General features: G+C 39.5%; 1 protein-coding gene across 1 annotated transcript in view; it reads left to right on the plus strand.

Annotated features, from left to right (window-relative positions):
- The window catches only part of cunh14orf180 (chromosome unknown C14orf180 homolog), a 99,034-nt gene that overhangs the window by 1,374 nt on the left and 70,126 nt on the right, over nucleotides 1-27,534 (plus strand). The window contains exons 3-4 of the mRNA XM_068581013.1: nucleotides 164-306; nucleotides 27,165-27,202. Coding sequence (XP_068437114.1) covers nucleotides 27,191-27,202 — 12 coding nt within the window. The 5' untranslated portion in view covers nucleotides 164-306; nucleotides 27,165-27,190. The remainder of the gene's footprint in view (nucleotides 1-163; nucleotides 307-27,164; nucleotides 27,203-27,534) is intronic.

Here is a 27,534-nt window from a genome sequence, read left to right on the forward strand (position 1 = left end):
TACATTTGGAGTTACTTATCTGGGAATATTTCTGTTTTTAATACCAGTGGAGTCCTGGTAGTACATGAGGAGGGAAAGGCTTCAATATGTGGGTCTGAGTCAGTCTGCAGCCTACTGCTGTACTGTAGGTGCTACATGTCTGACTGTCATCTCCTCTCTACAGGTCACTCATCATGGAGCCAGGGGTTGGCACTGACTCTAAACACAGCCAGCTCTCATCCTGAAGCCTGCCTTCTCCTCTGATCTGCTGACTCACTCTGCTCATAGCAAACCATTCAGTCCAGGAGGGAGGAACACCAGCAAGAGGTAAACAGTGTAGCTGAGAGGCTCGGAGATGACAGGTTCAGCACTACAGAAGCTTTACGCATTTGTTTTTTTTTAAGCAAAGGGCAAGCACTCAGGGGTTACAAAACACCCACGCACAAATATTTTAGTGTGCAGACAAATATTTTAGTGTGGGTGTATAACGCACATAGACGAAGAGAGGGAGGGAGGGAAAGCGCAAGAGAATAGTTTCTATTTTCCATGCCCTGGGCGTGAGACATACCAGGAGCGACAGAAATCTCGCCAAGTGGGATACGATCATAAAACTGCAAGGCACTCTCCTCTCATTTTCAACTAAAGGGATAAAATGGTGTCAGCATGTTACTGCGAGGTCCTCTGGATCTAAAATGCTGGCAGGAGTATAAACTAAAGCCGTTCCTTCATGAAGAGACACAGAGTCCTTTCCCATCAAAAAGATTTAATTTAAAATTGTTTAGCAGAAGCATTGTCAACATGTTTTATTATTTTGATACTCTTGACCAGATGCCTCAATATTAATGTATTAAGACATTATTTCAGAAAGAAAATCATCATTAGTATGATTAAGATGGCCAGTTACTTGGCTGGAAGTTAGCTGTAATGCAACCTTAAACAAAAAACAAAGCGACAGTAGATGATGAAAACAATTGTATAGCTATATAAAGTGTCGGCAAAACAATATAGAGTCATGTCCTGGTTGTTTGGGAGGAAGACTGACCGTGAAGCAGACAGGTGGCTCACAATGCATTGATTTTGACCAAAGCTCCTACAGCCTATTCTCCTGCGCCTGGTTATTTGGTAAATACTGTGTCACAGCTAGTTGTTTATGGAGCTGTTGATAAAAATGCTCAATCGCATTGAAAAGGTCTGCTGTTTTTAACTCCTTGTCCTCAATTTTGCGGGTCTTGTTCATTTTTATTTCAATTACTGCCGCCCTTTCTCTCTTCTTTACAGATAGAAATTGTACGGTCAGTTTTCTAAGTCATTAGTTTTTCTGTTAACCTCGGGAACCAAAAGGGCCAGATGTCACTTTGTGGTCCGGGCACAGATGAGAACAGGAACAAGTGAAATAAAGCAAAGAAAAGTGATAATGATAAACTGGGCTAAAGGACATCTAAAGGTGTTAGATGCTGTCAGATGGGCTGGAGAGGTGTCAGTGAGCAATCTGGGGAGGGTTCACAGTTTGGTGAAAAAAGACTGATACGATCGTAACTGAAATTGGTTTCCTCTCAAATATGAGACAATTTAAGATACAAAGTGGAAAACTTGAACATAAGTCCCTGTGAAATGGGTTGTTGTGTGTCATCGTTTTACTCCAACAAATACAGACATTTGCTCCTTAAAGAGGACAACCTTGATTGTCAAAGCAAAGAGGATTTTTGTATCCCACATTTTTCCTGATGTGTCTTCATGATAAAAAAAAATCTGCACTGGTTCCAAAATCCCTGGAATACTTTCCATCAGGGGACCTGTTAAGATGGTTATTCCCTCCAGGCAGCCTGTCTTCACTCTTCTGTCTGTTTTTCTGTCATTTTGGTTTTGACAGTGCTGTGACGCGACTATGGCTGAAGGCAAGTTTAAACTCTGTGAGCTGGCTCTCCATGAGGCCGCACAATTATCTGGTTCTTGATAGAAAATCCGGACTCTGACACATTCTGTGTCACTACATTGCGTATGAGTGCATGGTGCGAATGGAAGCTACCTCTGGAAAACGTCCCCTGAAGGCACAATGCAATAGCAGCAAAGAGATCCGCTGCTGGTGTTTAGTGGATTGCAGCGTAAGCTGTCAAGTTAGCATGAATTGCTGAGAAGACACTAATTTGTTTTCTGTTTTGTGTCATCAACTTCAGCTAAATCAGTTTACCGTTGAACTAAGCTAGAAGTGAGCTATCTTCTTTATTTAATGAAATTCTGTTCATGATGCGGGGAGAGGGATCCTCCTCTGTTGCTCTCCTTAAGGTTTCTTCCCCTTTTCTCCCTGTTAAAATTTGTTTTGGGGTGAGTTTTTCCTGAAACGATGTGAGGTCCCAGCACAGAGGATGTTGTATTTGTACAGATTGTAAAGCCCTCTCAGGCAAACTAGTAATTTGTGATTTTGGGCTCTACAAAATAAATTGAATTGAATGATGGTTTTTGCTTGTGTGGTTTTTCGGCAGGATAACAGCGGTGGAATTGTTATTCAGTCCTGCACCATCTGTGCTTTGAGAAACGATTTGAATGAGGCTCACGTGATCGAGTGGCACCTGCTTGTCAGAAGGTTGCTGCAAAAATATTGCTGCATTCAGAGAAGGCAGTACTCCACCTGCATGCCAATCAGGCTAATCCCCTCCACCTCCATGCACTCACACACACACACTCACACTGACACACGCGTGTGCTTTCTCTCCCTCACTTTCTTCTCCAGTGTTTCTTTTACGTATCCCCTGTAGGTATGGGCACACATGCCTATCACAACATGCATTCATGCATTGACAATGCTTGTAAACAGGCACTAATTAAATTTTCTGTGTGTGTGCACTTTGTATTGAGTTTGGCAGATATCAGTATGTTTCAAAGGGATTGTCTTACCTAAACATGGAGGTAAACTGCCACTGATGCTATTTAATGTCTGCTCGCTCTCGCATGGCTGCCAGCATTGATTTAAGTTGTTGGCAAGCAAGACTTTTGTTTTTCTGTTATTTAAAGTAGCTTGCATCCATGAAAACACTATCAATGAAAAATAACAGGAGGGAAAATGAGTGTTCTGTCTGCTTTTTTTTAAAAGCTATTGATTTACACTAGAGGAGATGTGAAAAGGACCTTTACCCGTGTGTGTGTGTGTGTGTGTGTGTGTGTGTGTGTGTGTGTGTGTGTGTGTGTGTGTGTGTGTGTGTGTGTTCATGATCATACAAGCTTGCATGCATCTGCATAGCTTGAAAAGGGGGACGTTACGGGGGCGGGATTATGAACAACTGAGTCAGCAACAGGAGCTCAGCTATGCACACACAAAGCAAAAGCCCATTCTCCTGAGCATCCTCTCTGATCTCTATTTTCTGTCATGTCAATTCAGTAACAGGTGTCTTACCTAAGGCAAATACACTGTATCGCTGTCTTCCCCTTTATCACTCTGGATTTATCTTTTGTTGCAGCTCTCTGGGATAAAGTGGGAACATTGAAGTGAATTTGGTACCCAGGCTATGTCTTTGTCAGTCTTCCACTGTGCGCCATAGTTTCATTGGGATTAACCTCATGGTGCTGTCTTGTTTGGACACATTCCCAGCAATGCACTCATGCTGAGCTTGCTGGATGAACAGAAGGTCAGGACATGCCATGCCACAACATTGTGTAAAGGTGCCGGGCTATGGAGGCCAGATCAGGCACCAGCGTCAGCCCGGTCTCTGATTTAGGGGAGTCACCTGTGTGTCTGTGTGTCTTAGTGACTTTGATTAGATTTTATTCATCAAGGTATCACACAGTGTAAATCTTTATTGCAAATTGGATTTGATCTGTAATATCATCAAGCATAGCTAATGGTAGATGTGAGATTTCAAAATGACTGCAAATTACATGGTGAAAGGTGACATTAAAATGAGACTATAAGGGAATTAGTGTCTGGGAGTATTTTTGAGGAAAATTGTGACAGAAATGAATCTTGTCCTTCCTCTGCTTACAATCCGATGTTTACATCTCACTGTATGAGTCATCATGTTATGTGTTTCTGCTTCTAAACCCTCTCCCCCCTGCCAAATGCCTCCCACATCCCCTCTCTCTGAAGCAGGTAGTCTAGCTGAAGAACAATAGAGCTGCTCTCCCTTGATTAAACACTGTGAGGTTAATTTACATCTCGACCGCGGTTTGACAATAGGATGTATCTTTCACAGAAATCTGATAGATTTAATATATATACATATATATATATATATATATATATATATATATATATATATATATATATATATATATATATATATATATATATATATCTCAGCATCTCCCCAGAAGCTGGAGAAAAAACCCTTAATGTCCTTCTGCCCAGGGTTTCCCCACATCTTTACAAATGTTGGTTAAGTTAATATTTATAAATGAGTTATTAATTACCCCTTCATTAAAAAAGATGAAAGCATAGCTCTGCCCAAGTTGACGCCACTTGAGGACGTTAATGATGCGGTCAAAGCCCTTTCAATGCTGGCTAGACGGGGACATAATGAACCATAAATACACAAATCACCGTTGACTGTCTAAAACAGCACATGTCTTCTTAAATCTGACATTTAATATTTTCCATCCTTCATGTATGGTTTCTCGTGTACACTCGATTAAGTAAAGTAAGTGTAGATGATCAGCAGCTGAATTCAGAATTTCTAGCGTTCTTTAACTTGTGACCAATATGGTATGATGAGAACTTTTTTTTGTCATGTTTTTTTTCACTTTCTCTGGCATATCATTTTAGAATAGGTCGCATAATAGGTCCGATAAACAGGATGCTTCGAGGGCATTAGACTAATAATAGCCTAAGCATGGTGAAGGCAAACAGCACCTGGCAAATGTCACAGCCAAGTCAAGTGACTAGGGGGAGGGCCATGTTTACGTTGAATCATTCGTAATTGTGGCTGATGGAGGTATTAAACACTAATAGTATACGCATTCATCAGATCCATTCTTTGCAAACTGAAGCATTACTTCAGAGATGCACTTATGCGTGCAGCATATTATAAAATTATTTTCCCAATTGCTCATTGGTCTCTGGAATTACAGCCCCACTGTCAGGACAAGGAAGTGCTTTTAAATGGTATTAAGAAATCAAACTAATTACACTAGGGTTTGAGTTTGCCAGACAGAAGTGTTTTTTTTCTTTTTCTTTCCTCCCCCCCTGCCCAAATCTTCTCTGAAGCTGGTCAATAAACAATCTGCATAACTTTACCACATCAATATTTAATGTGCCAGCTAAAGGTCTCCTCTCCTACAGGTCGCAGTCGGCCTGCGTCTGTGGTGGATTTCAAAGTAGTAAACATCAAACCAAAACAGTCCCAAGGGGTTTCACCGGCATGTGTGGCTGTGTATGTACTTGTGTGTGTTTGTCTGCGTGTATGCATAATGAAGAGTGTTTGTGTTTAATATTTTCATTGTACTTTGCAAGTCTGCCTATGTGTCTGTGGGTGTTTCCATACATCAGAGAGAGAGGGGCCTCAAAGCCTCCCAAGCCAGTAAAAACAATCTGCTCCCCCAAATTGCTTGCAGCCGGTCTATCAATGTTGAGGGGAAAATATGGAGGTGAATTTTTTAACGACGAAAACAAATGAGCCAACACAGGCACACAATTAGAGGGAAGTCATGGTTATGTGTCGTCTTTAGATGAGCAACATAATGGCCTCTTTACCCCTTGCGGGGGTAAAGCCCTGCCCCAGGAGATGGCTCATTAGGGCTGAGGAGGAGAGAGGAGGGGCGGCTGAAAGTCAAAACAGTGGGCGTGGAGAAAGGGGGTCGCTGCCACTCAGGGAGAAGAGGGGCTCGGCTAAAGTCCTCTCATAACAAGGGTCATTGTGATTCTCTGGAAGACATTAGCTCATAGAGCGACTTACTGCTGCTAAATCATCATGTCACACAAAGGACAGCTGCCACGAGCACTGCATCAACTCTGAATAGTGGCCAAATATGGCCACTATTCAGTACTTGGTATAATCGTATTTTCATCTTTTACAATTTTAGTTATAGATACATCTCTCTTCCTTTATGAATGTTGTGTAATTCTATGCAGTTTTACTCATAGTGGCGGACGTTTTTTGGACTATGAATGTGTCTTAACAATAAAACTTTTGAACTTGCAAACCATATGGGAAAAATTAACATTTTATTAAGCATCCTGCAAAAAATGTGTTGAGTAAAATTCAGAATCTTTATTGATTGACATATATAGATTTATATCAATAATAAAACCCCTCACCAATTAATTAATTAATTGTCATGCGGAAATGTCCCTGACAGTTAGTTTGTACCACTGATGTAATCATTATTGATGCATCTCATTAATTCTGATATTGTTGTAACGGATCATGCATTTTTTGTTTGGTTGCGTTTGAATTTTGTCATAGCGGTTACAGTTTAGCGGAACAGAGAATAATGGGCATCGTAAACGGGAAACACGGATGCTTCATCTGATTGTGTTACTGTAAGGTTGAAGGGAATGTGATGTCCATCACTAAAGCCTTTGTTCAGTGGGTGCAGCAGCTTTCGGTCCCTTTCATGGGACTGTACATGTAGCGCACTCCTGGGTCTTTAGGAGCTGGAAGAGTGCCACCAGATGGTTAAGAGCAGAAGTGAAGATGTCATGTTCCAGCCTGCATCTTTTTTAATGATTCTTACAGTGTGCTGTATTTCATTTGCCAATAACAGAAATAATACTTTGATATAACGGTGCTGAATTTAAACTAAAGAAAGTAGCAAATCACAATAACTAATGATGTATTCTGTAGCTATGTTATGTATAAATATATATTAATGCACTCGATGTGTTGAAACAAATGTCCTATTTGGGGACAGTAAGATCTATCTATTGTATTTTAAGAAAACAGATGGATTGACAGATAAAAACTGTGGTTTGAGGATTATGTTAAAACAGACTATTTTCTATTGGAGGTTCGGGCCGGCAACATCTTCTAAATGCAAACAAATAATGATTTGATAAAGGAATTTTGAGTAAAACCTGTTTGATTAGCCGTAGTGTGGTACCATCGGTCCACCCGTCACAGCTCACTAGAGAACCAAAGAGTTCCCTGTGGAAATTCCTGATGCTACAGTAATGCTTTGTCAAACTTTCTCTTTGAAAATGACCGCCATGCTTTACTTCTCTGTTGATCAAAGGAACTAAACCAGACTAATTCATCTGTTTTCTGTCTCTCTTGTTGAATTACCCTGTGCTGCTGTACTCAACACAATTTGCATACTGGGTATTAGCTTTGGAACAAACTGAGCTTCACACAAACAATTGCATACAGCTTAATTTCACCAGCTAATTGAGAATCGAGTAAGCATCTCTAATCTGTTAAACAAAAAGAAATGGCATTTTCTCATCCAATTAATATTCTCAGTTTAGCTAATTAAAAATCCAAACAAGAGTATACTCTGGTGAGTTTAGTGTGAAGTAAGACTGACAGGAGTTTAGCATATCACAACACCTAGAGCCATGTAGAAAGTAACGTAGAGGACTGATGGCTTTTCTGTGTGATTCTAAAGTTGTTTTTAAAAGCTTTATCCATTTAAAGCTTATGTTTTAAAAATTGGTTCCGGATCTCCATCGGAAAAATCTCTCATAAAGATATTACCAAAAGCCTTAATATCTGTATGGAAACCATTAAACTTCAGCACCTTTGCAATTGTGTGCTTCTGACACCTACCTGTAACAATTATAACCATATTAGCTCGCCATGAAAGAGACGTGGTGTTAACTTAAGTGTCTTTTTTATCATGGATGCTGTGAGACTCTCAGCCTAATGGACACCCCATCTACTGTGAATAAAAGCTAAGTGCCATTTTCTCCGCATTTAATGAAAATGGATCTGGGAAGCCATTTAAGCCTTTTGTTTCCAGGCTCTTTATTCATCTTCTGGCTTTTCACCGGTCAAAGATGAACGCAAAAAGCAATGATGTCAGTGAATCTCTCAGGAATAATCTGTTGGATTTTCACATCCTTGTACACTGGGTGAAAGGTAGAGCTATCCTCTCATGCTAATCATCTACCAGCTTCAAGGGTTCCTTTCAAACTAACGTCTAAGCAATCCCAACTCTTCGACGGTCATTGTTGCTGTTGTGTTGTGGTGAACGTTCAAGGACACATACTGCACAGCGAGTTTATGTCAGACGCTCTCAGCTTTTGACCTTGGACGAAATGGCTACCACCTCCTATCAATCACCAGCTCAACCAAGAACAAGAGAAAATGATGCCGCTAACAACATTATCACAGCACTTGTTCACATCTCATTGATTTGAAAAAAGCCATCACTCACATGTCACATGGTTCAGTGCTCTTTTACAGGAGGGATGGGCAGCTCAGACGACCGCATAGTGGTTTTAGTGATCGGATTTAAAACCGATTTCTTCTTACCCTTTCTAAATGAAGGCTAAAATCCCATGTTGTGCAAGCGAAAAAAAGAAAAAAAATGTTCACCTCAACAAAAAAACAGTCAAAATTATGTCCTGAAAAGTTATCATTGTGTTGAATTAGACAACCCTGAGGCAAAGTCAGCGAAAACTAATCCTCTTCACAAAGCCTTTGCAATAACTTAATTGTCCCCTTTTTTAAATATATTGTAAGGTGTTTTTGTTATTTTGTCCACTCCTTGTGTCAGACACTAACCTCATATATTTCTAGATGTTGCTAAAGGTGAGATTTGCAGGCTGTATCATCTCCTCATCAACGTGTCACAGGTAATGGTTTCATTGTTCAGGACAAACAGTTGACCTTAAGATGATCAAAACACACCAGTAATTTTGTATTTCCCTTTTTATAAAGTTTGAGAACTTGTCAGAGAAAGATTTTTTTTTTAAAAGAAAGAAAAATAAGGATCAAAGTCAATACACCAGAGATAGCGCGGCTTTTATTCTTAATATGCATCAAACTCCAGAAACACTGGACCTACATTTCATTAATAATGAAACTTCTTTTTAGCAGCCAGCAAGATGTGTGTAAGCAGTTTAAATCAGGCCGGGGAGGAAAGTGTGTCTCATTCCCAAAATAAACTATTTCTGCCTTCCTATTTTATAAGACTGATGCTCCAATTGGCGTGTCAAAAAAAATAAATAAATGCTTTTAATGTTTTGATTAATTATTGATCATCACAGCAGCACCCCGCCTCCATCTTTGTCCCCGACATAAAGGCCAAAGAGTGCTCCATTTTTTTAGGGATCGGTGGCACACGCCTAATCCCCTGCGGGTTACTGATGTCACACTATTCATCATCTCCTATTGAGAGGTGATGAGAGAATGGATTCACCTAGGAGGAGCACAAGCGGTGGCTCCCTGGAAAGCCTTCCCGCCCTCTCGTCCTCTCTCGTGTCCCACGGGAGGTTTCAATTAAACAGCCTGGATGTTTGGGACATTTTAATCCTCCTTCCACCTCGTTTATCTCTTCAGCCACACCGCTGTAGCCGAGACAGAAGACGAGTGCATCTGTGGATAAAACCGTGTCTATGTTCACTTTGTGTACTAAAATGTGTCCTAAAGTACACTGCCTGGCCAAAACAAATGTGCCACCTGGATTTAACTACTACTGTCTACTGTACAAGCCTGTAGGGGCAGTGCTATGATCTGGGGTTGCTGCAGTTGGTCAGGTCTAAGTTCAGCAACGACCAGGTTATTCCATAAATGGATTTTTTCTTCCCTGGTGTGTGTGTGTGTGTATATATATATATATATATATATATATATATATATATATATATATATATATATATATATATATATATATATATATATATATATATATATGCTTTCAGGTAAATGCTTAGCTTTCCCTGACGGTCTGCCACTGCACTTCAGAGAGTTTTAGGGGCAATAACAGGATGTTTACTTTCTCAGACCTCTTCTCAGGCTCATTAGATATTCATGTTAAGATTGACATGTTTGTAACAAGAGTAAATGGATGTGATGACCTTTAGCAATCAAATTGAATACGTATGCCATAATGCTCTTTGTAAAGACGTACACTGAGCTTCGCTTAAGACTTGTGTCTTGCATAATTGACTCAATGGTTTTACCGTGCGTGTGCTTTGCACACAGGCGATCTTTAGCTGACTATTCTCAGAGAAGCAGCAGGTTGATGGTCAATCCATTAAGGTTTAATGAGCGTATTGATTAAGGTGATCTAGAATGTAAATTTTCCATGCGTTGTTCTGAAGCCAGAGGAGCTGGCGTGTCGGTGCAGGTCATGTGTTAAATGGACATCGTTAGTTCTACTTTCAGCTCCTCACTCAGCTGTCAACAGAAGCGTGGAGCGATTAGAGCCGAAGAAGATTCATCGGAGCAATCTTCCTCAATCGTCATCTTTTAGTTCCTCAGCTATCACCACCGTTTGGTATTCTTGCTCTGTGCTGTCGCCGTGCATTTTAGAAAGGTTGAACCCTTTTTTGACAGAAGTGTTAATTTGTTCTCTTCCCAGTTCAATCAGAGAGACGCATGCATTTCCTCTGAGCTTTTTAGCATGCATCTCTGTCTAAATCAATACTTAATGTTACTGTTCTATTAATTAACAGTTTCCAATTCAGTCTAATGCACACTTCATCAATGAGACCTACACGGATAGCAAACAAGCGCATTGAAAGTGAGTGAGTGAGTGATGATAGCATTTTTTAAGTAAAAAGGGAACATAAATATACACAAACATACTGTATGAGATAATTTTGTATTTCACAGTTTCAGTTTTGCAATTTTAAACTGTTCCATTCGGTCTTCCTCTTAATACAAGTATACGTACATTATTGTCTTTCAGTCTGTGTGTCAAGCAGTCAAGCAGAGAACCATCTAAAGACAATCAATGTGTCTCTGGTGAACAATGAGAATGCCCTGAAGACGGGGAGATTAATCACTCATCATACACCCCTACTGAAATTTAGGAGCTACATTTTGTCGTTCCAGGAGGTTGATACCGCCAGTGATTCCACCTCGTTATACTGGAGTGTGATGTCTCCGCTAACTGATGTGCAGATGGGCAGGAACTCCTCAAGGAGGGGGAATAGTCTCTCCTGTGTGAGTTAATGATGTCATACTGGTGGTTTGTACTACTTTGGTTCTGTTGTGGATGTAAAACCAGTTCAGATGGTATATAAGTTAGAGATGAACAGAGAACCTTTTAACAATTATGATATCAATAAATAGTTTACCATTCATCAAGCAAAATTTCCCAAACTGCTCTGCTTCCAGCCTCTCAAACGTAATCATTTGCTAGTTTTATCTGTTTTGTATTATTGTAAAGTCAATATCTGATGGGTTTCGACAAAACTAGCGATTTGAAACTATGGCCTTGGGTTCTGGGAGGTTTTGCGATGGCATCTGTGGTCATTTTTCACGAATGCATTTTTTTATTCTATGTTCTCGTGGACCAAATGATAATGAGCATTTGAACATACACTCAGTTGCCAATTTATTGGGTACAGTTCACTAAAACTATTGCAGTTTAATATGACAGCTCTGCAACAAGTCCTACCTTCATTGAAGTTTTTGTTGTTGAAATGTATTGTGCTATACTGACGGATGCTTCCATTATTTTATTATTATGCTTTATTATTTTGCTCTGTATAATTTAATACAGTTCAACAACACCACAAACTACATCCTCCAAATTGATCAGTCAAATTAACACCTCTCTAAAACAAATTGAACTAAACAATAGACTGCATTCATTGTAGCTACAGTAGATGTTCCTAATATTACAATATTAACAATTAGGTGCATTTGAAGATTATTGGCTAGTGCAGAACAAGAACAAAAAAGAAAAAATGAATTTCCCCAAAGCTGTTATGTGGAGAAAGGTTTATGGAGATAGTCTGCCATAAATGTATTCCTTTTATGTTGAAAAGCAAAGTTGTATTATGCAATACAAGTTTGCTTTTACTCTTGCTGGACAATGACCTGATTGGACAATGTGTCTCCAGCTGAAAAGACGACTTGCTGTACAAATCCATTTTGACATTGCCCAGGGCTTAAGATATAAATGTGGTTGAGCTTCATATTGCCGTCTACTTGTACCTGGATCTCCATTTTAATCGTCTAATTACTGCAGTCAGCTTGGCGGCTTGTGTGTGCCTCAGTCAGAGGCCGGGGTCTGAATGGGCTGCAGCCTCTGCCAGTAGACTGGGGACAGCTGGCTGTGTAGTGTGCTTTTCAGAGATGTCATAAAAAATCCTCCTGTAATCCTTGGATCCCCTGCTGGGAGCCTGTTGTTGGAGAGGCATCACACAGAACATATGACACTGTTGATAAGAGGGACTCCATGCGATTTAGTCAAATTAAAAAAGGATCACTTTGGGTTATTAGCTAACTGTTTGTCATGACGTTATCAGTCTCAATACAATACTTCTTCAAAGACCGTTTGGTGACACTGATAGTGTCTGGCTGTCATTTGGGGTATCTCATGAAGAAACTGCATCATTTCATGAAGAGAGGATAGACGGTGCTCGGATTTAATAATTTATCCTCCTCATCCTAGTGCAGATGAAGTGTGTGTCATTCAGAGGTGTGAATGGAGTCAGATCTCAAGGGGAATGCTGTGGGTTATCTGCTGGTAGACCAAAAGAAAGAAAAGGCTTTCCACATGATTTACCATGAAACATATAAAGAAAAATCCTCAGCTTCTATTAATTTGTTTCATATGATAACACTGCGTGGTAGTCAGGTGAATGTCTGTGCATAGTAGATACTCATGTGTAGTATCTGAAAGAAATTGCCCATTTGTGACCTTTTTGTTTTGCGTTTATTTCAATAGGTTATATTCGCAGTGGGATCAGATAAGATGTACAGTGAAAACAATCTGGGAGCACTGCGCTAATTGCTCTGCGGTTAGATAAGCATCTTGGAAGAGATCCAGACGTGAATTATGAGCACAGTCAGATTTAACTATCTACACACCGAGGCGACTTTGAACACACGGAGGTCGGACCTAGGAAAAGACTGTTTTTATATTTTGGCTAAACAGACCCCTGTATCCTGCATACAGAAACACACACACACACAGAAACACACACACACACACACACACACCTACACATAATCCAAGTGGGAGGTAGAGTATGACTTTCACCTGGCGAGCAAAAGCATAAATCTCTCTGGAAAAAGAAAAATGAGACCCATCAAGATAAGAGCGATGAGTTTAATTCACTGGTGGGCTTGTGGAAAAGGATGTAATGTGTTTGATATTCACAATAATAAGACAAAAATGCTATAAGCCTTTTATTCTGAGTTGCCGAGGGATAGAGGAAGCAACTCACTCAATAACTCATACAATATATGAGACAAGGAGCCCTCTGTACTTCTTGTTTAATAAGAATGAGGTATTCAAAAATAGATATTAGAGGCTTTAACTTTACCTCCGCAGTAGTTTAAATTAAATGTATATGAGTTATATGTAATACATTATCATTTGATATATTGGTGTTTAAGAAAAGACGGCGTAAAAGCTTGTGTATCAAAGACATGCACAGAGAGATCCATAGATATCGGGGGAATAAAAATGGCTTGTGTGTTCATAGGGGACCTGACAGAGTCTGATTGATTTGGCTGTAACGGTGACAACAGACCTCCCCTGTGTTTCACTCCGCATAATTCTTTGATTAATGCCGTGCATCCCAAAATCGCTCCACTGCAACACAAAATCAAATTAAATCACCTGGATACAATCTAATTGATTGGAAATGTCAAAGACGAGGACCAACACCATTAATATCTTGTAGGATTTTTCAAAAATGTGGATTAAGTGATTTCTTTTTATATTGTGTTTATTTGGCCCATAATGCATTTCATCATGCTGCTTGGTGGTATTAGGATGTCACATTCAAAGTATCAGCGGTGAATATCATCTTTCTTCTTTGAGTCCCTATTTCACATTGACAGATAGACGTGTCACCTTTCCCTACAGGCCAAATTCCGATGTATGTTTCATTGTAGTTGTTGTGTACCAAATCAGAAGCCACAGATCACTAAACCATTAAATGAAGGCACTGTATCCCTCTATCCACTTCACAGTGTATGACTTTGTTTCAAATCAATACTGTAAATTATTGAATGCACGAGACGGGGATATGCCAAATGATATTCATTGAAGGGAATCATGTTCCCCTGGGCCGTCAATAAAGCAGCGCGTGTTCTTTCTCTCTCCGTCTTGGCAAGCCTTTTGTGGATCGGAAATTCCTACTTTGTCAGATTGTATTTTTCATGAATAACAATTACAGACTTTCATAATTCCTTTCACGCAAGAGTGTACTATCCCCATGATTGATCTTCTTAAATCTTCCTATTCCTACCTATCCCTGTGATAAGCTGACAATGCACAGTAACTCATAATACATCGGGAGCCTAAATGTGTCTGTTTGTCCCCTTTCAGGCTCTGCAGAATCAGGTAGTTTTTATACCTCTGCGTTGGAGACAGCTGTAGCAGAGGGGGGTTGGGGTGCGCATCATGTTTTTGGGACATATACATCTGGACAGATATCTCGGGAATGCCACTTGAACTTGAGACAGAGCTGATTTAGATTTTGATGGTCAAAGGTCAACAAGACCTTACAAAACACTGAAGAATTCATATGACAATGTTTTTGACTCCACACCGTCAGAACACCCCTGTTTTTTTGTGGTTTTTTTTAAGCAACCAACGTTCATCAACACTCACTTTACATGGTCTTATTGTTTTTTTGGGATATACATATTTACACTAATTTAATATTGATTAGCAGTTTCTTATTTTCTCATGCCCATGGGCCGTTAACCATGCCATGTTTTTTGGCATTGCAAAGCTTTCAGGTAGGACAGCTTTCTCCACAAAATCTGAGGCAATCTGTGAACATGTTGAATCTATAGCATCTGTCCAGTCAGCGTCAGCCAGAATCACCTTCCACTGAGCAGGTTTAGGTTTGATGAGTAGCCCTCAAGCTTTGCTGACCCACCATTTTTTAAGTAACCATGCAAGGTAAACAAGTGCAATATATTCTGGGCTGTAAAGGTCCAACAGTTCCTTTACCGATGTCTGACAGCCATTATTATTCTAGCTGTCAGCATTACACACATAAGTGAGCAGATGATGCCTCATGAGAAGTAGTTTCCTGATAGAGCCATCAATATACACATCCATGGCCTCATTCAGTCCGTCACACCTTGTTCCACCGCGCGTGTGTGTTCTATGTAGTGGGAGGTTTATGAATAAACTGACAGAGTGTGAGACATTTGACCGTTTTCTGCTGGAAATGGGTGACGATGCGTCTGTGCCTCCCTGTACCTCAATGCCCCATCTCGTCTTAATCAGAATGTCATTGTTGTCTCTCACTACTGCAGCCATCAAGAGCTTCTTGACACACAAACACACCATTCAGTGTCATGGTTTCGTAGTCCAGATTTTAGGGTTTACAGTTGAATAAAATGGTGTAAGCAGAAGAATCTTAGAAGGGCAATGTCTTTATGCACCATTGCTTTAAGGATACTGATATGTGCTCTGATGGCAAGTGATAAAGCAAGCTATTGTCTCTCCATTTTCTTTCATTCTCCTTATAGCTGAAATGCCTTACGTAATCATAATCCCATTCTGAGAGGCATCCAAAGGCGCTTCGCCATACACATTATTTACTCTCAAGCATGTTTCTTCACACTCATGCCTCGGTCTTGCTACATTTATTTGCCCTTTGTCCCGTGACATGTGCAGGAGAAGATAATTTCTTGTTTTTTCCTAACCGCTCATCTTGAGTAAATCCTAGTTGACAGTTTAATGGGCCTAAGAAATGCGAGTTTTGAGTCCAGAGCGAGGCCTGATATCTACCCGACGGATGTGCAAAAAGAATAGGAGATATGAGTGAGGTGTGTCACTCTCTGCTGCAAGCATGTAACCAAGTTCAAGCCAGGACACGGCAAAGAAAAGAGTCAGGAAATGGGGAAGACCATGTACTCAAAATAGGAGTTCTCCTTCATAGTAGCAGAAATGCCTTCAGTACTCACAGAGTTTGTGTTATTTGCTAGCTACAGCTTCTCAAACGTAAGACTGTGATACTGTTCTGTTCTTGGACTGTCGCTCGGACAAAACATGCAATTAGAAATCTTCAATGGAGCTGTGAACTGCATTTTTACCACTTCTATTTGTCTGGCATTTTAGTGACGAAATAAGCAATTGATTAATCAACGAATACTTGAGTGATTTATACATGATTTAAAATGGTTATAGTTGTGGCCAAAGGCTTAATGGTAAATATGCAGCCGGCGCCAGCAGCAGGTTAGCTGTATCTTGCAAATAAGCGTACTTTCCGAAATGTACGTTTCTTTGAAACATAACAATGTTATCCAGGAAATTCGAGGATAGACAGCAGTTTGGACTTACATGATTCTATCAAATGCAGCCTCAAAAAGCTATCAATGAATAACATTAACATAGAGATTCAAATGTGATTTTACTGCACAGCAAGATCAGGGTTTTAAGGGGGATTTGCATAGTTTAGGATTCTCACTCTGTAGCTCACTTTGGCCTAACACATGCTGAGTGGCAGCTTTGGCTCAACATACTCATCTAATCTATGTTATGCTGCATGTGCACAACCTCGCAAGAGAAGAAGTGTATCTTCCACCAAATCATGGAGACGACTGGTTTGATGGTGGTGGTCAAACGTTCTGGATCCAGTGTCCTGTCTATGGTAATTTTTATTTCTGGTCAACTTTGTGTGAGTAAGCAACTCTAAAAAGTAACTAAACAATTGCGCTACACAGTGTTTGTTTTTCGCTTTTGATGAAATGGATCTCCAGCAAATCTTTAATGCATTTACAATCATGTCCTTGCCAAAAAGCACAATGGGAGACTCATATTGTTTTCATAAATACTTGCAGTTCATTGACTTTTTTAATTACTTAATTTCTTGGATCCTAATGAGAGAAACTACAATAAACTTTATTGTAATGGTAAACTATCTTTACTACTTCCCCTATAGCTATAGTTTATAACCCTCCTTGCTTATGAGTTAGCGTTTTCTTGTTTTGCCGCAGACGCCTACCTGTGCTTAACCCTCTTTCTGTCTATCTCGACCTGTGAAGAAACAGTGAATATGCTTAGCTTTAGGCTGCACGCCGTCTGTGTGCCTCTAATATTTTGGGACGCTGTATAAACTAGAATGAGCTACATATGACACTCTCTGTTTATATTTTCTGTTAAACTGAGAGGTTTCACACATCATAAAAGTCAATGCTAGGTGAAAGAATATGGTGATTACTAAAATCTCTCATTAGTTTTATTATCTAGTCTTCTTGAACAAACTTTATTGTGAAAAAAAAAGGAACGGTCTTATTGCATAAAAAAATGCACATACACCAGCTGAACACACTTTAAATAATTGACTATCAATTAAAAGTTTCAGGGCTTATTTGTCTGGGAATTGAAGCTGGACTCCAGGGCATTGAGTTTCATATCTTCACATATTGCGGATATTGAAGTTTAATTGTTTGAGTGAATAATTATGGCATTTAAAGATTAGCATCAACAGTTGGCTCACATCCAAATATGTAGCAATGTGACTCCGCTGTTGCGTTCTTTGGCCTTGACGTCAGACAGGACATCTTGAGCCGCAGTTCAGACTTCCTGCTGACTTCACATAGTAAAGTCATGAGATTCAATTTGGTTTTGGAAATGATGCACTGGTACCGTGGCTCCCATTCAAGGCAGCCGGGGTTTTAATTACTGTTAATTACAATTTACATAAAGCTTTTTAGCAAACGGCTCCTGAAGCGCCTATGATAATCGTACATGTAAATTAGTGGTTATCTGATTAACGCTTGTAAGCGTGTGCGTGTTCAGAAGAGGGTCTGCATTTCAAACGCCATCCAAGTAAAAGTCAAATGAAAGAGAGCAAAATAAATGTGGTTCTCTTGGTACGGGAATGTGTCACAACAATAAAGAGTGTTTATTTGCTCAGATGTTGTTTGCAGAGAGTGGAGAATTGGTTGTATTTGTCACATGTCATTAAACACAGTACACATGTATTTTTGCAAATGACAGTTCAAAGTGGTGGAAGGTGAAGCGTTACACCAGGAAACAGCAGCAATGGTGAGTGTGCAGCATATTTTGTTAGATTTGAATTATTTAGGTTAGTTATGTTTGTTTGTTTGAAATGCTTTGTGTGTGTGTGTGTGTGTGTGTGTGTGTGTGTGTGTGTGTGTGTGTGTGTGTGTGTGTGTGTGTATGTATGTATGTATGTATGTATGTGTATATATATATATATATATATATATATATATATATATATATATATATATATATATATATATATATATACATATACATATATATATATATACATATATATATATATATATATACATATATATATATATATATATATATATATATATATATATATATATATATATATATATATATATAGCTCCTCAATCACATCTAAACTTTTCATGATCAACAAAGCCAAAATGATCCTCTTGTTTGTCACATTGTGTGAAGACTCTGTCCTCATCCATTTGTCACCTCATCCTGTTGCAAATGGCTCCATCAGGCTTCATATTGTAAATCGGAAGCAACGAGATATCTTCATCACTAGTCAATCAGCACGGCTAATAGGAGATAGCCTTCACTCATGTTTTCATCGGCCATGTGTTTATGCCAAACGCTGTACTTAAAAGGTGACACTAAATAAATTGGTCTCACTGAGATAACCACGGCTGAAAACTGAAATCACATTTGATGGCACTCATTAGCTTGGCTGGTCGGCCAAATACATCATGCTGTCACATTTTTGGCCCACAGAACCTATTAAATGCCATTAGTGAGAAGCATTTAAAGGCAGCAAATTACCCATGTGTACACAGGTCTCTGCATCGGAGTTTTCAACATGTTTGCTTTGACATGGATTGTGAAATATAAGCACTTTATATCTTTAGCGTTTGGCATACAGACACTTAAATTAAGACAGTGCAGGGTGTGTATACTAAAGATGCATTCTAATATTCCAAATAAAATGTACTCTGAGTATACTTAAAATTAGGACACCTGCTGCCACTTATTTTGTTATTTTGAAAAAGAGATGATTTCTGCTCAACTTTGAATGAATCATATAAATAACAGGTTACCCTCGGTGCATGCAAATTAAGTGACATTTAAAATGCATCTCAATTTCTGAATCTAAACAGCAAAGTCTGACATTCATTCCAACCTCATCGTCATTCCCTTATCACTAACCAATAGGTATGTGCTTGAACCTCTCTGACATGGCTGATGAACAAGACAGATCTGACAGAAAGGAACCTCTGTGGAGCCGATGTCGCCCTGTGACCCTCTTTGGCCTCTTGTCCCATGTCACCGTTTGTGATGCCACGGTGACAGCCACTGTCAGGGGAGGAGCCTGCGACCTTTGCTTAACTAATGGATCCTTCATCGTCCCCGCTGCCACTAGCACGAGCCCTGTGTTTATTGCTCTTTATTTTAAATTAAATCCACAGCAGTGCCCATCCATCACGGTTGCCCATGACCTTTACTGGAGGTGATGACTTGGCCCTGGAGATGCAGTGTGCAGGTTTTAAGTGGCCCACCACATCAGAAGAGACTGTTTCTTTGAACTATGTTGGCTGCCTCAGATATCTGAAATGTGAAATGTTTACTTACCGCTGAAGAAAGTTGTGGCTATGTCAAGTTCATAATCAAATGAAGTGTTCTTAAACCCCAATGATTTATTTTAAATATCTAAATTGTTAAATCACAGTATATACTCTGCATATTTGAGCATCTTAAAACCCACAGTGTGGCTCCAGACGTTCTCTGTTCCCAGCTCAAATTAAAGTACAAGAGATGGCCATCCATGTATTTTCAGTCCTGTTGCGTCATACTTGTCTGACTGGCCTAATGTCCAGGTTTCAAAAAAAAAAAAAATCTGTTGCTGTTGTAAAGTTACCATCCACATTTACCTCAAGCAAGAACATCAGGCAGGTCATTAAATTAAGGGCGTGTTGCTATGAATGCTGCTGGTTAGGTTTTTTCATTGCACACGAGAGCTATAGGAATCCCACCTTGTAGAAGCCCTGTTAGGAGCAAGGAGGCCGTTTTTAAAATGAGCATGTCATCCTCAACAGTATTTTTTTTTAACTTGAGTGATGCCCTAAATAGTTCAGAATGCTGATCACTGCTGTACTTTGGTTTCCCTGCTGAATAAGAGAGAGCCACAGTACTCCATTGAGATTACCTTTCCTCATTCCCCTGACTCTCCTGTGATAACACACCATCAGCTGTGAGGGGAGAGTTCCCCAGTGGTTAATGGGATCTGCCCTCCAGGCTTTCTCAAGAAAACTGAGAGGCAGTACTTCCTTTCCCCTCTTCTGTACTTTCCTCCAGCAAGACCTTTGTCATTTTCTACAATCCATCAGCACCTTGAATAGCTTGTCATGTTGTATGAAGTGATCTACAGATCTATTCGGGGAACTTAGTTTCCTTGAATCAAACGAAGCAGTAAGGACTATCTGACAGTGATGTAATTGGCTGGAATTGTGAGCGGTGCATTTTATTTCAAATATAACATCTACCGGTAATGGGCATTGCAAGATGTTTTTGACTTTGCTTTTGATCTCTTTAAAAGTGAGATCTTGTTTTGCTTTCATGTATAAGTAGTATCTATTTTCCCTTTTTTTTCCACATTGTGAAACATTGCAATCTTTTAACTTTTTCTACTGAAGGGATATTTTATTTTTTTGCCTTTACACATGCACGTTGTAAAAGCTCAGCGCTCTATGAAACAGAGTGCTTTTAGGATGCTTTTTTATAAAATGGAAAAATTACATTATGCATTTAGAGTGGTTTAATGTCAAATTGGGGGTTGCAATTATACCTGTGTGGTGCAGAGATTTCCTCCATAAAGCCCACTTTGCTGTGCTTTTGGGGGCAGTGAGAAGTCATTATCTCTGCAAATGGAAATATGTTCAATGGAAAGCAAGATCATAATTGACAGAAAGCTGTGCATTTATGCCAGTCATTTGCGTGGATGTGGAGAATCTGTGTTTTTAATAAAAATCCCCTCGGGCTCTACTGAATGTTGCTGCTGTTCCAGCTGGTCAATGCTTTGAAAAAGCCATGAAACCGTCTGCGTTACATTATGAATCAGTAGCATGTAGATGAGAAGAAGTTCTCTTTACTGCAAAACTGCTGGAAGAAAATATGTTAATAATGTCATCTGACATGTGGAACAGTGGCTGGCTGTGCATATGTAGTATGTGTGTTGTTCATTGAAGCATGGATTCTGTAGAAAGGACCTGCTGGGCTTTCTTCAAAGTCTGGAAGCCGCCGTCAGTCTCATTTTATAGAGCCTGCAGAACAATAAGCAAACCAATCAATAGCCCATCATCTGCCTCATCAGGAGCTGAAGTTATCACACCCTCTTTCTAAACTAAGGCTAACTGATTCTAAACTACTGCATATTATAAAGTCCTCAGAAACTTTTAAGGAAATATTGCCACAAAGAATGCTCACGTTCTCTCTCAGCAATGTCTCTCTGGGATGCTCGTGCAAAATGTTTTTCAATCCTGCTTTTGCATTAGACATCCAATAAATTAACAGAGGAACTATTGCATTATCAAAGTCCCACAGTTGCACAACAATAAAGGCCAGCCTCGATAATGACACACACTACAACACACCATGAATCACAACCTGTGACGAGTCAAGAAACCTGAACAATATGCTTTACAAAAATAGGAGTTCTTTCAGTGCTGTTGCGTTGGATTACATTACGTTGCTCAAGTGCAACTTAATAACTGTAAGTGGTGTTGTTGCAGCTCATTGCAAAAGTAATTTGCAATAATACACAATGGCGTATCTTGCAAAAAGCCTATTGAGTGCTTTTTCTTGTTTTTCTCATTTCAGAGTTTTTCATGTCATTTTCAGTTGTCGTTCCAAATAGCCCTGCTAAAGGCTAAATATTCAATGAATATTTTTCATTACCTTATGTGGCTTTTTACTACTAATTTGCTATTCATTTTAAGAGCATGTCACAAATTGCTTTATGTTTACAAGCCCATAGGTCAGTGGCTCCAAGGTCAGATGTATTGTTGAAAATGGAAACTAATGAATATGTGAAACCGAGTAAAAAGCTTCTCTAGTGCATATGTCCTTTTATGAGCCCAAGCAACCTCAGAGTTAATGAGGATGAATACAAGGCTTTAATCAATATATAAAACGGACATATTAGTGCATATATTGTGTCTTTATACTAGCAATATTTTTAATCATGCTAGGTGATATATTGTTGTGAGAAATGTTCAGCCTTTTAGACAAAATCCTGTGTAAAGTGTATCCTCTTTAAATACATTGGCCTGAAAAGGCCACACAGGTGGTCAGTTTTGCTGCAGGTTTGAACCAGTGACTATACACATTTGGCTGCTATTAGCAAGACTTTGAAATACAAATGAATAAATAAATATGATTCTCCAAGTGTCTGATGTCATTGTTGATGTATTGGTAAAAAGACATCAGAGCAGGTCTGATAAGCTAGTCTCTGCCACAGAGATCCCCAAAGCCTGGAGATAGGGCTGTCACCCTCTCCTTTGGCGTAATCTCTCCCACCGTGGAGCCGGCATGTCCGTGTGGATGAGTTGGAGTGATAGCTGTCCGCTCTTATCTGACAGGATTTGGTCCACTGGGAGACATTAGGCTGCACTGGGAAATGGAAGCAGCACAGTAGAGCTGACCATAACTCTCCATATGGTATGTTCTGGTGACCCCATGGCTCAGTCAGCACAGTGCAATCACAGGAACACACACACACACACACACATGCATATAGCTATACTACACACAAACGGTATACACAATAACAAAGATAGTCCTCCTGGGCCGTAAAGCCAGGTGTCTGTGTATGTTCTTTGTCCTCTGAGCCGTATCGCTCTTCTCTATCAGCACTTTTTGCTGTCTTACCATAATGGACTTGCCTGGGATTTAAACGTCAGGTCAACACCCCGTTCCCAGACTCATCAAGATACAGGATATTGAAACAGATAAATGAAAAAGAGCTGAGGGATAAAACGATGTCTCGGCTATAGATTGTCTTCAAAAAAATAAAATAAAAAGAGGCCCAGGCCTACAAACACAATATTCCAGTCGGACATGTTGAGATTTATTGTCTTTTGACTGATTGGGATGCTTACTGCCGCTTTCAGGCACAGAATAACCAATCTTATCTGGTACATTGGCTCTATTGTATTACCGTCTTGTCAGGCTGAGCGGTACTGCAAAATAATTGAACAGAAGTAATGTTTGACTTACAAATAATGGAACATAACTAAAGTTAAAGTTAAGTTGTATCAGAGAAAAATGGTTATTGTTGATTGTGTGGAGGAAAAATGTGTTTTGCTAGCAAAGGATCTATTTGTTTCTATCACTCAGATGTTGAAATATATATTACTTTGAGGTTAAAGTATTTAGATTAGTTTTTTTATAATAGACTGCATGTGAAGCCCAAATGTAATACTTGTGAAAATGAATCTTACATCTGACTTTCTCTTTATTATTAATGTCTACGAGAAACACTCGACGACAATAACGAGTATACGGTTGGCAGATTGCTATTTAATGATTTTTTTTTTTTTTATAAACTTGATTTACGATCCGCTACTTCTCTGGCTTAACTACCTCCTGCATTGCACCAGGAACAAAAGTAATTTGTTATATGAAACACTTTCATTGGTCAGAGCTAATGAAACCAAAAAGGTCAAATGAGAAATGCAGCACTGTGTAGCATGCTTCTTCAGCCAGCGCAGTCTTACAGCATTGTGAGTTAGCCGTATCAACCTAGAAGATATGACCCCATGATATGCAATATATAATCTTCTTTCCTAAGAGTAAAATGTCCAATGGCACTGCGCTGAAAAAGCCCTTCATAGAGCTGCTGTTTACAAGATGGCATCAGTGCAGGCAATCGTATTGTTCTTAGCCCATGTAGGTTCTTAAGATTGTGCTTGTTACCTGTGCCCCGCAGCTTAATGCTCCTCCTGACAAAAGACTGCGTTGGGTTGGTCTGGGGACAAGGGTGCTGAATAATTTGTTCATTGAGCATGTCTTCAGAAGAAACGGGAGAAGTGCTCACACACATCTGATGTGGCACAGAGCCAGAACCTTAACCACAAGCAGCCGGAGGAGAGAGGTATTGAAAGAGAAGAAAAAAAGAGAAAGAGGCTAAAAGGTCTTAGTGTTTTCTCTCTGATTCACTCTTTCCAGTTTTTAATGACTGGATTCTCTGTGTATCCCTCTCTTGTGACCCTGCATCACCTGTCGCTATTGTTCAACTGTGAAGGGGACAAGTTGGATGCAGTTCTCCATATTGTGCCCCAGATCCCTATTTAGTCTGAGGTCAGATATGTTTCTTGTACAAACAAATTATTTAGAGCCTACCTTTTGTTTAACCTTGCTGCTGACACTGAAAAGAAATATCTTTGAGCATCATTTTGTGATATGTCCTCACTCTGTTCTCCCTCTCTGTGCAGCCAACTGAACATGTGGAGTGGGAAGTTAATAAAGTGTTTATTCTCTGGATCCCCACTGACATATGTGTCCCTGCTGAGTCCTTAAAGCCAGAATAATATGCTGCTGCTGCAGGCGTTTGTACTTGGGTGCAGTATGACTGCAAATAACCACACGTTTTACCTTGATTCTGTCACTACAAAGTGCTTAATATTCCTCAGGAGTATCTTATGCATTAATGTTTCATTTATAATAATGTTTGTGTTGGCTAATATCTGGTAAATGTTTTTATACTTTGTATAGCAATGTGGAAGAAACTCACAACTGGAAAAATGTAAACACAGAACTACAGCAGTGTATTGTTGACAGAAGTCAATTGGAAAATATTGATAAAAGCTATTCTCTAATATAGACATGACACAAATTGCAAAATCTTGAAACAATCTCTTTCCAACTGTAAATCAAAAACGTTGAAGCCTATGGGATCAACCACAGCGGTGATTTCACTTATTTGCAGATTATTTTAGATTTAGATGTTTTGATCTTCTGACTCTTTGGCTTCTTCTTATGGGCGGGACAACGACTTAAATGTATCGAAGTGTCAAGTTTGCGTTTTACAGATGCAGAAACAGGCAAAAACTGTTTTTTTGACAAGAACGTTACACATACAAGGAATTTGGAATGAATGGTGCACAACAATCAACACAATGCAATAGAAATGGGAAAAGCACAGGTGTTATCAACGACATTGGCAATGTCTTTGTTCCAACAAGTCATGTCAGTATACACAATAAAAAGACCCTGAAACTGAAGCAGCTACAAATAATTCAGCCATCATGTCAAAATGTCCTCTGTAAAGAAGACCTCTCCACCAACAGAGAGAACAAACAAATCATGATTTGTGTCATGAATCTCAATTTGTTGATCACAATAGAGTACACCATTACGTGATATATTTTACAGGGAGTCGTGAAGGAGAGAACAAGATAGAGATTTAGTATGTAGCCTGTGTTTGATTGACATCCTCTTGACTTTCTTGTTGGCTCGGTTAAAGGACAGCTTATCATTTAGTACATGGAGTCCCAGTGTGACGCTTCCTATCTTCAACCTGAGCAAAAACCATCAAATTGTTTATTAATATTAAAGATAATATTGAATTATTTCAGAGCCCGCAAGGTCAAGTTATTGAAATGGTTATTTGTGGTGTCCCAGAGCACGTGGCAGTCTGAAAGCATGATTTAATCAACACACATATTATATTATAATTGTTTCAGGCACTTAATACTGTGTGTTTTCTTACTCATATCATAAAGTCATCATCTTTAGCACTGCCTGACAGTTGTAGATATCTTGCAGTAGTTTTACAAGTCTGCACAAGGAACAGACAGTTGGCTGTTTCCTACTTCTAAACTAACACTCGTATGAACCACGCTGCTGGGAGTACATGATGCCACCATAGCAGTGGCTGTAATAATTGGGCAGGGATTTCTTCCTCTCAATCTGGGGCATAAGGTTTGCTATTTATGCTAATGACCTAGACAATTAGCCTGTGGAAACACAACTAAAAAGACCTCAAGACCCCACGCCCCCATCGCCCCACACAGACACACACACGCACACACTCACCAGTGGACATAAAGTCACAAACACTCTTAAAAAGCCCAGTAGTTTATATTTCCTGTGTGTCTCCAAGATCTCCATGTGTTTCCTGAGATTTCGGGGTCACGTCTGCAAGACAACAGCAGCCACATATCTGATTTGCAACCAGATGGGACATCCACTGTTGGACAGCACTGGGCCAGGCGGCTCGCTCTTTATTGGCGCTCCTCATGTCCTGAGGGTGTAATTAGTAGACGGGTCAGAAAAGGTCCAGCGATGCCTGTTAGCCCCAGTGAGGCACAAATGACCCATCATCTGCTGTGACAATAATGACATGTGCTGGTGGAGGGGTGATGACAGGCAGCCAGCACTCTCCATCATCATCATCACATGAGAAGATTGCAGGAATACAGGGTCGTTGAACTTTCACAAACTAGGGCTTTTATCTTCAGGTCACTACTCATATCTGCAGATAAACATTTATTAACTAAGAGGTGGTTGTTGTTCACTATTGTTCACATCTGATACTGACCTCTCAAAGTCTACTGCAAAGCTCCATCATATTTTTCAAACACTAATTGTTGAACGATGAGATGTTTCTTTTCTCAAACGTGTTTATGAATTCTGTGTGTGGCGTGATCAAACCCCAGTGGGGATTGAAGGCTTGCAAAGCGCGTGTGACCCACGCCCCCAGCTGCTGCTTGCATTGAGCGTAATTGAAAAGTGTTTATGCGCAGTTGACATTTAGATATTTGAACAGGCTTTCCCATAATCCTAGAGGGAAGTGGCAAAACTCCTTTATTGGCTTGTGACATTTATGCACAGTGTGCTATATGGTTAAATGTTATGTGACTATATTAGTATGGGTACTGTTACTACTTTTTAAGGACTTTCCTGTTAGTAATAATGGTGTGAAAGGCAGAAATACTATTATCTTAATGATTTACAGTGTCTGTTGACCAATATGTGTTAAACTGGTGTAAAATGTGTAATATCTAGAGTGATGCTCTGTCAGGGTTTATGCATAATTCATAATTTAGTTAAATCTACTCCTGCGGTTGTTACTATGTGCCTAATGGTTTTCCACAACATGTCTTTGTTTTCAGACGTGAGAGGAGCACACAGACGGCGCATGAGTACAAAGGTCAGAGAGAGGGCTGCTGTGCAGTCGCTAAGCTCTTCTTTATTATACAGGTCACTTCTTCAAATGAACTTCTGCTCCCTATTCAACCACAAACTGCACAATAAGCTGTACTGAGACGGATATTAGTATTTGAGGAGGAAAAATTGTCAAACTTTATTTAATAGTTGTTTTTCATTAAGTCCATAGAAAACGTTGTTGGACTAAACCCTCAGTGAGACAGTATTACATACTTGCAAATTCTATTTTTTGCTCTAAAACATTTTCTACTCAAAGAGTATCTTCTAAGATAGTTTAAAAATAGAATGTAATGCAGATATTCTTCAGTTTTTGAA

The sequence above is a fragment of the Clinocottus analis genome, unplaced genomic scaffold (assembly GCF_023055335.1).
Source record: "Clinocottus analis isolate CAN_PGR_092001 unplaced genomic scaffold, fCliAna1.0.p SCAF_17, whole genome shotgun sequence".
In the NCBI taxonomy this organism is placed as follows: Eukaryota; Metazoa; Chordata; class Actinopteri; order Perciformes; family Cottidae; genus Clinocottus; species Clinocottus analis.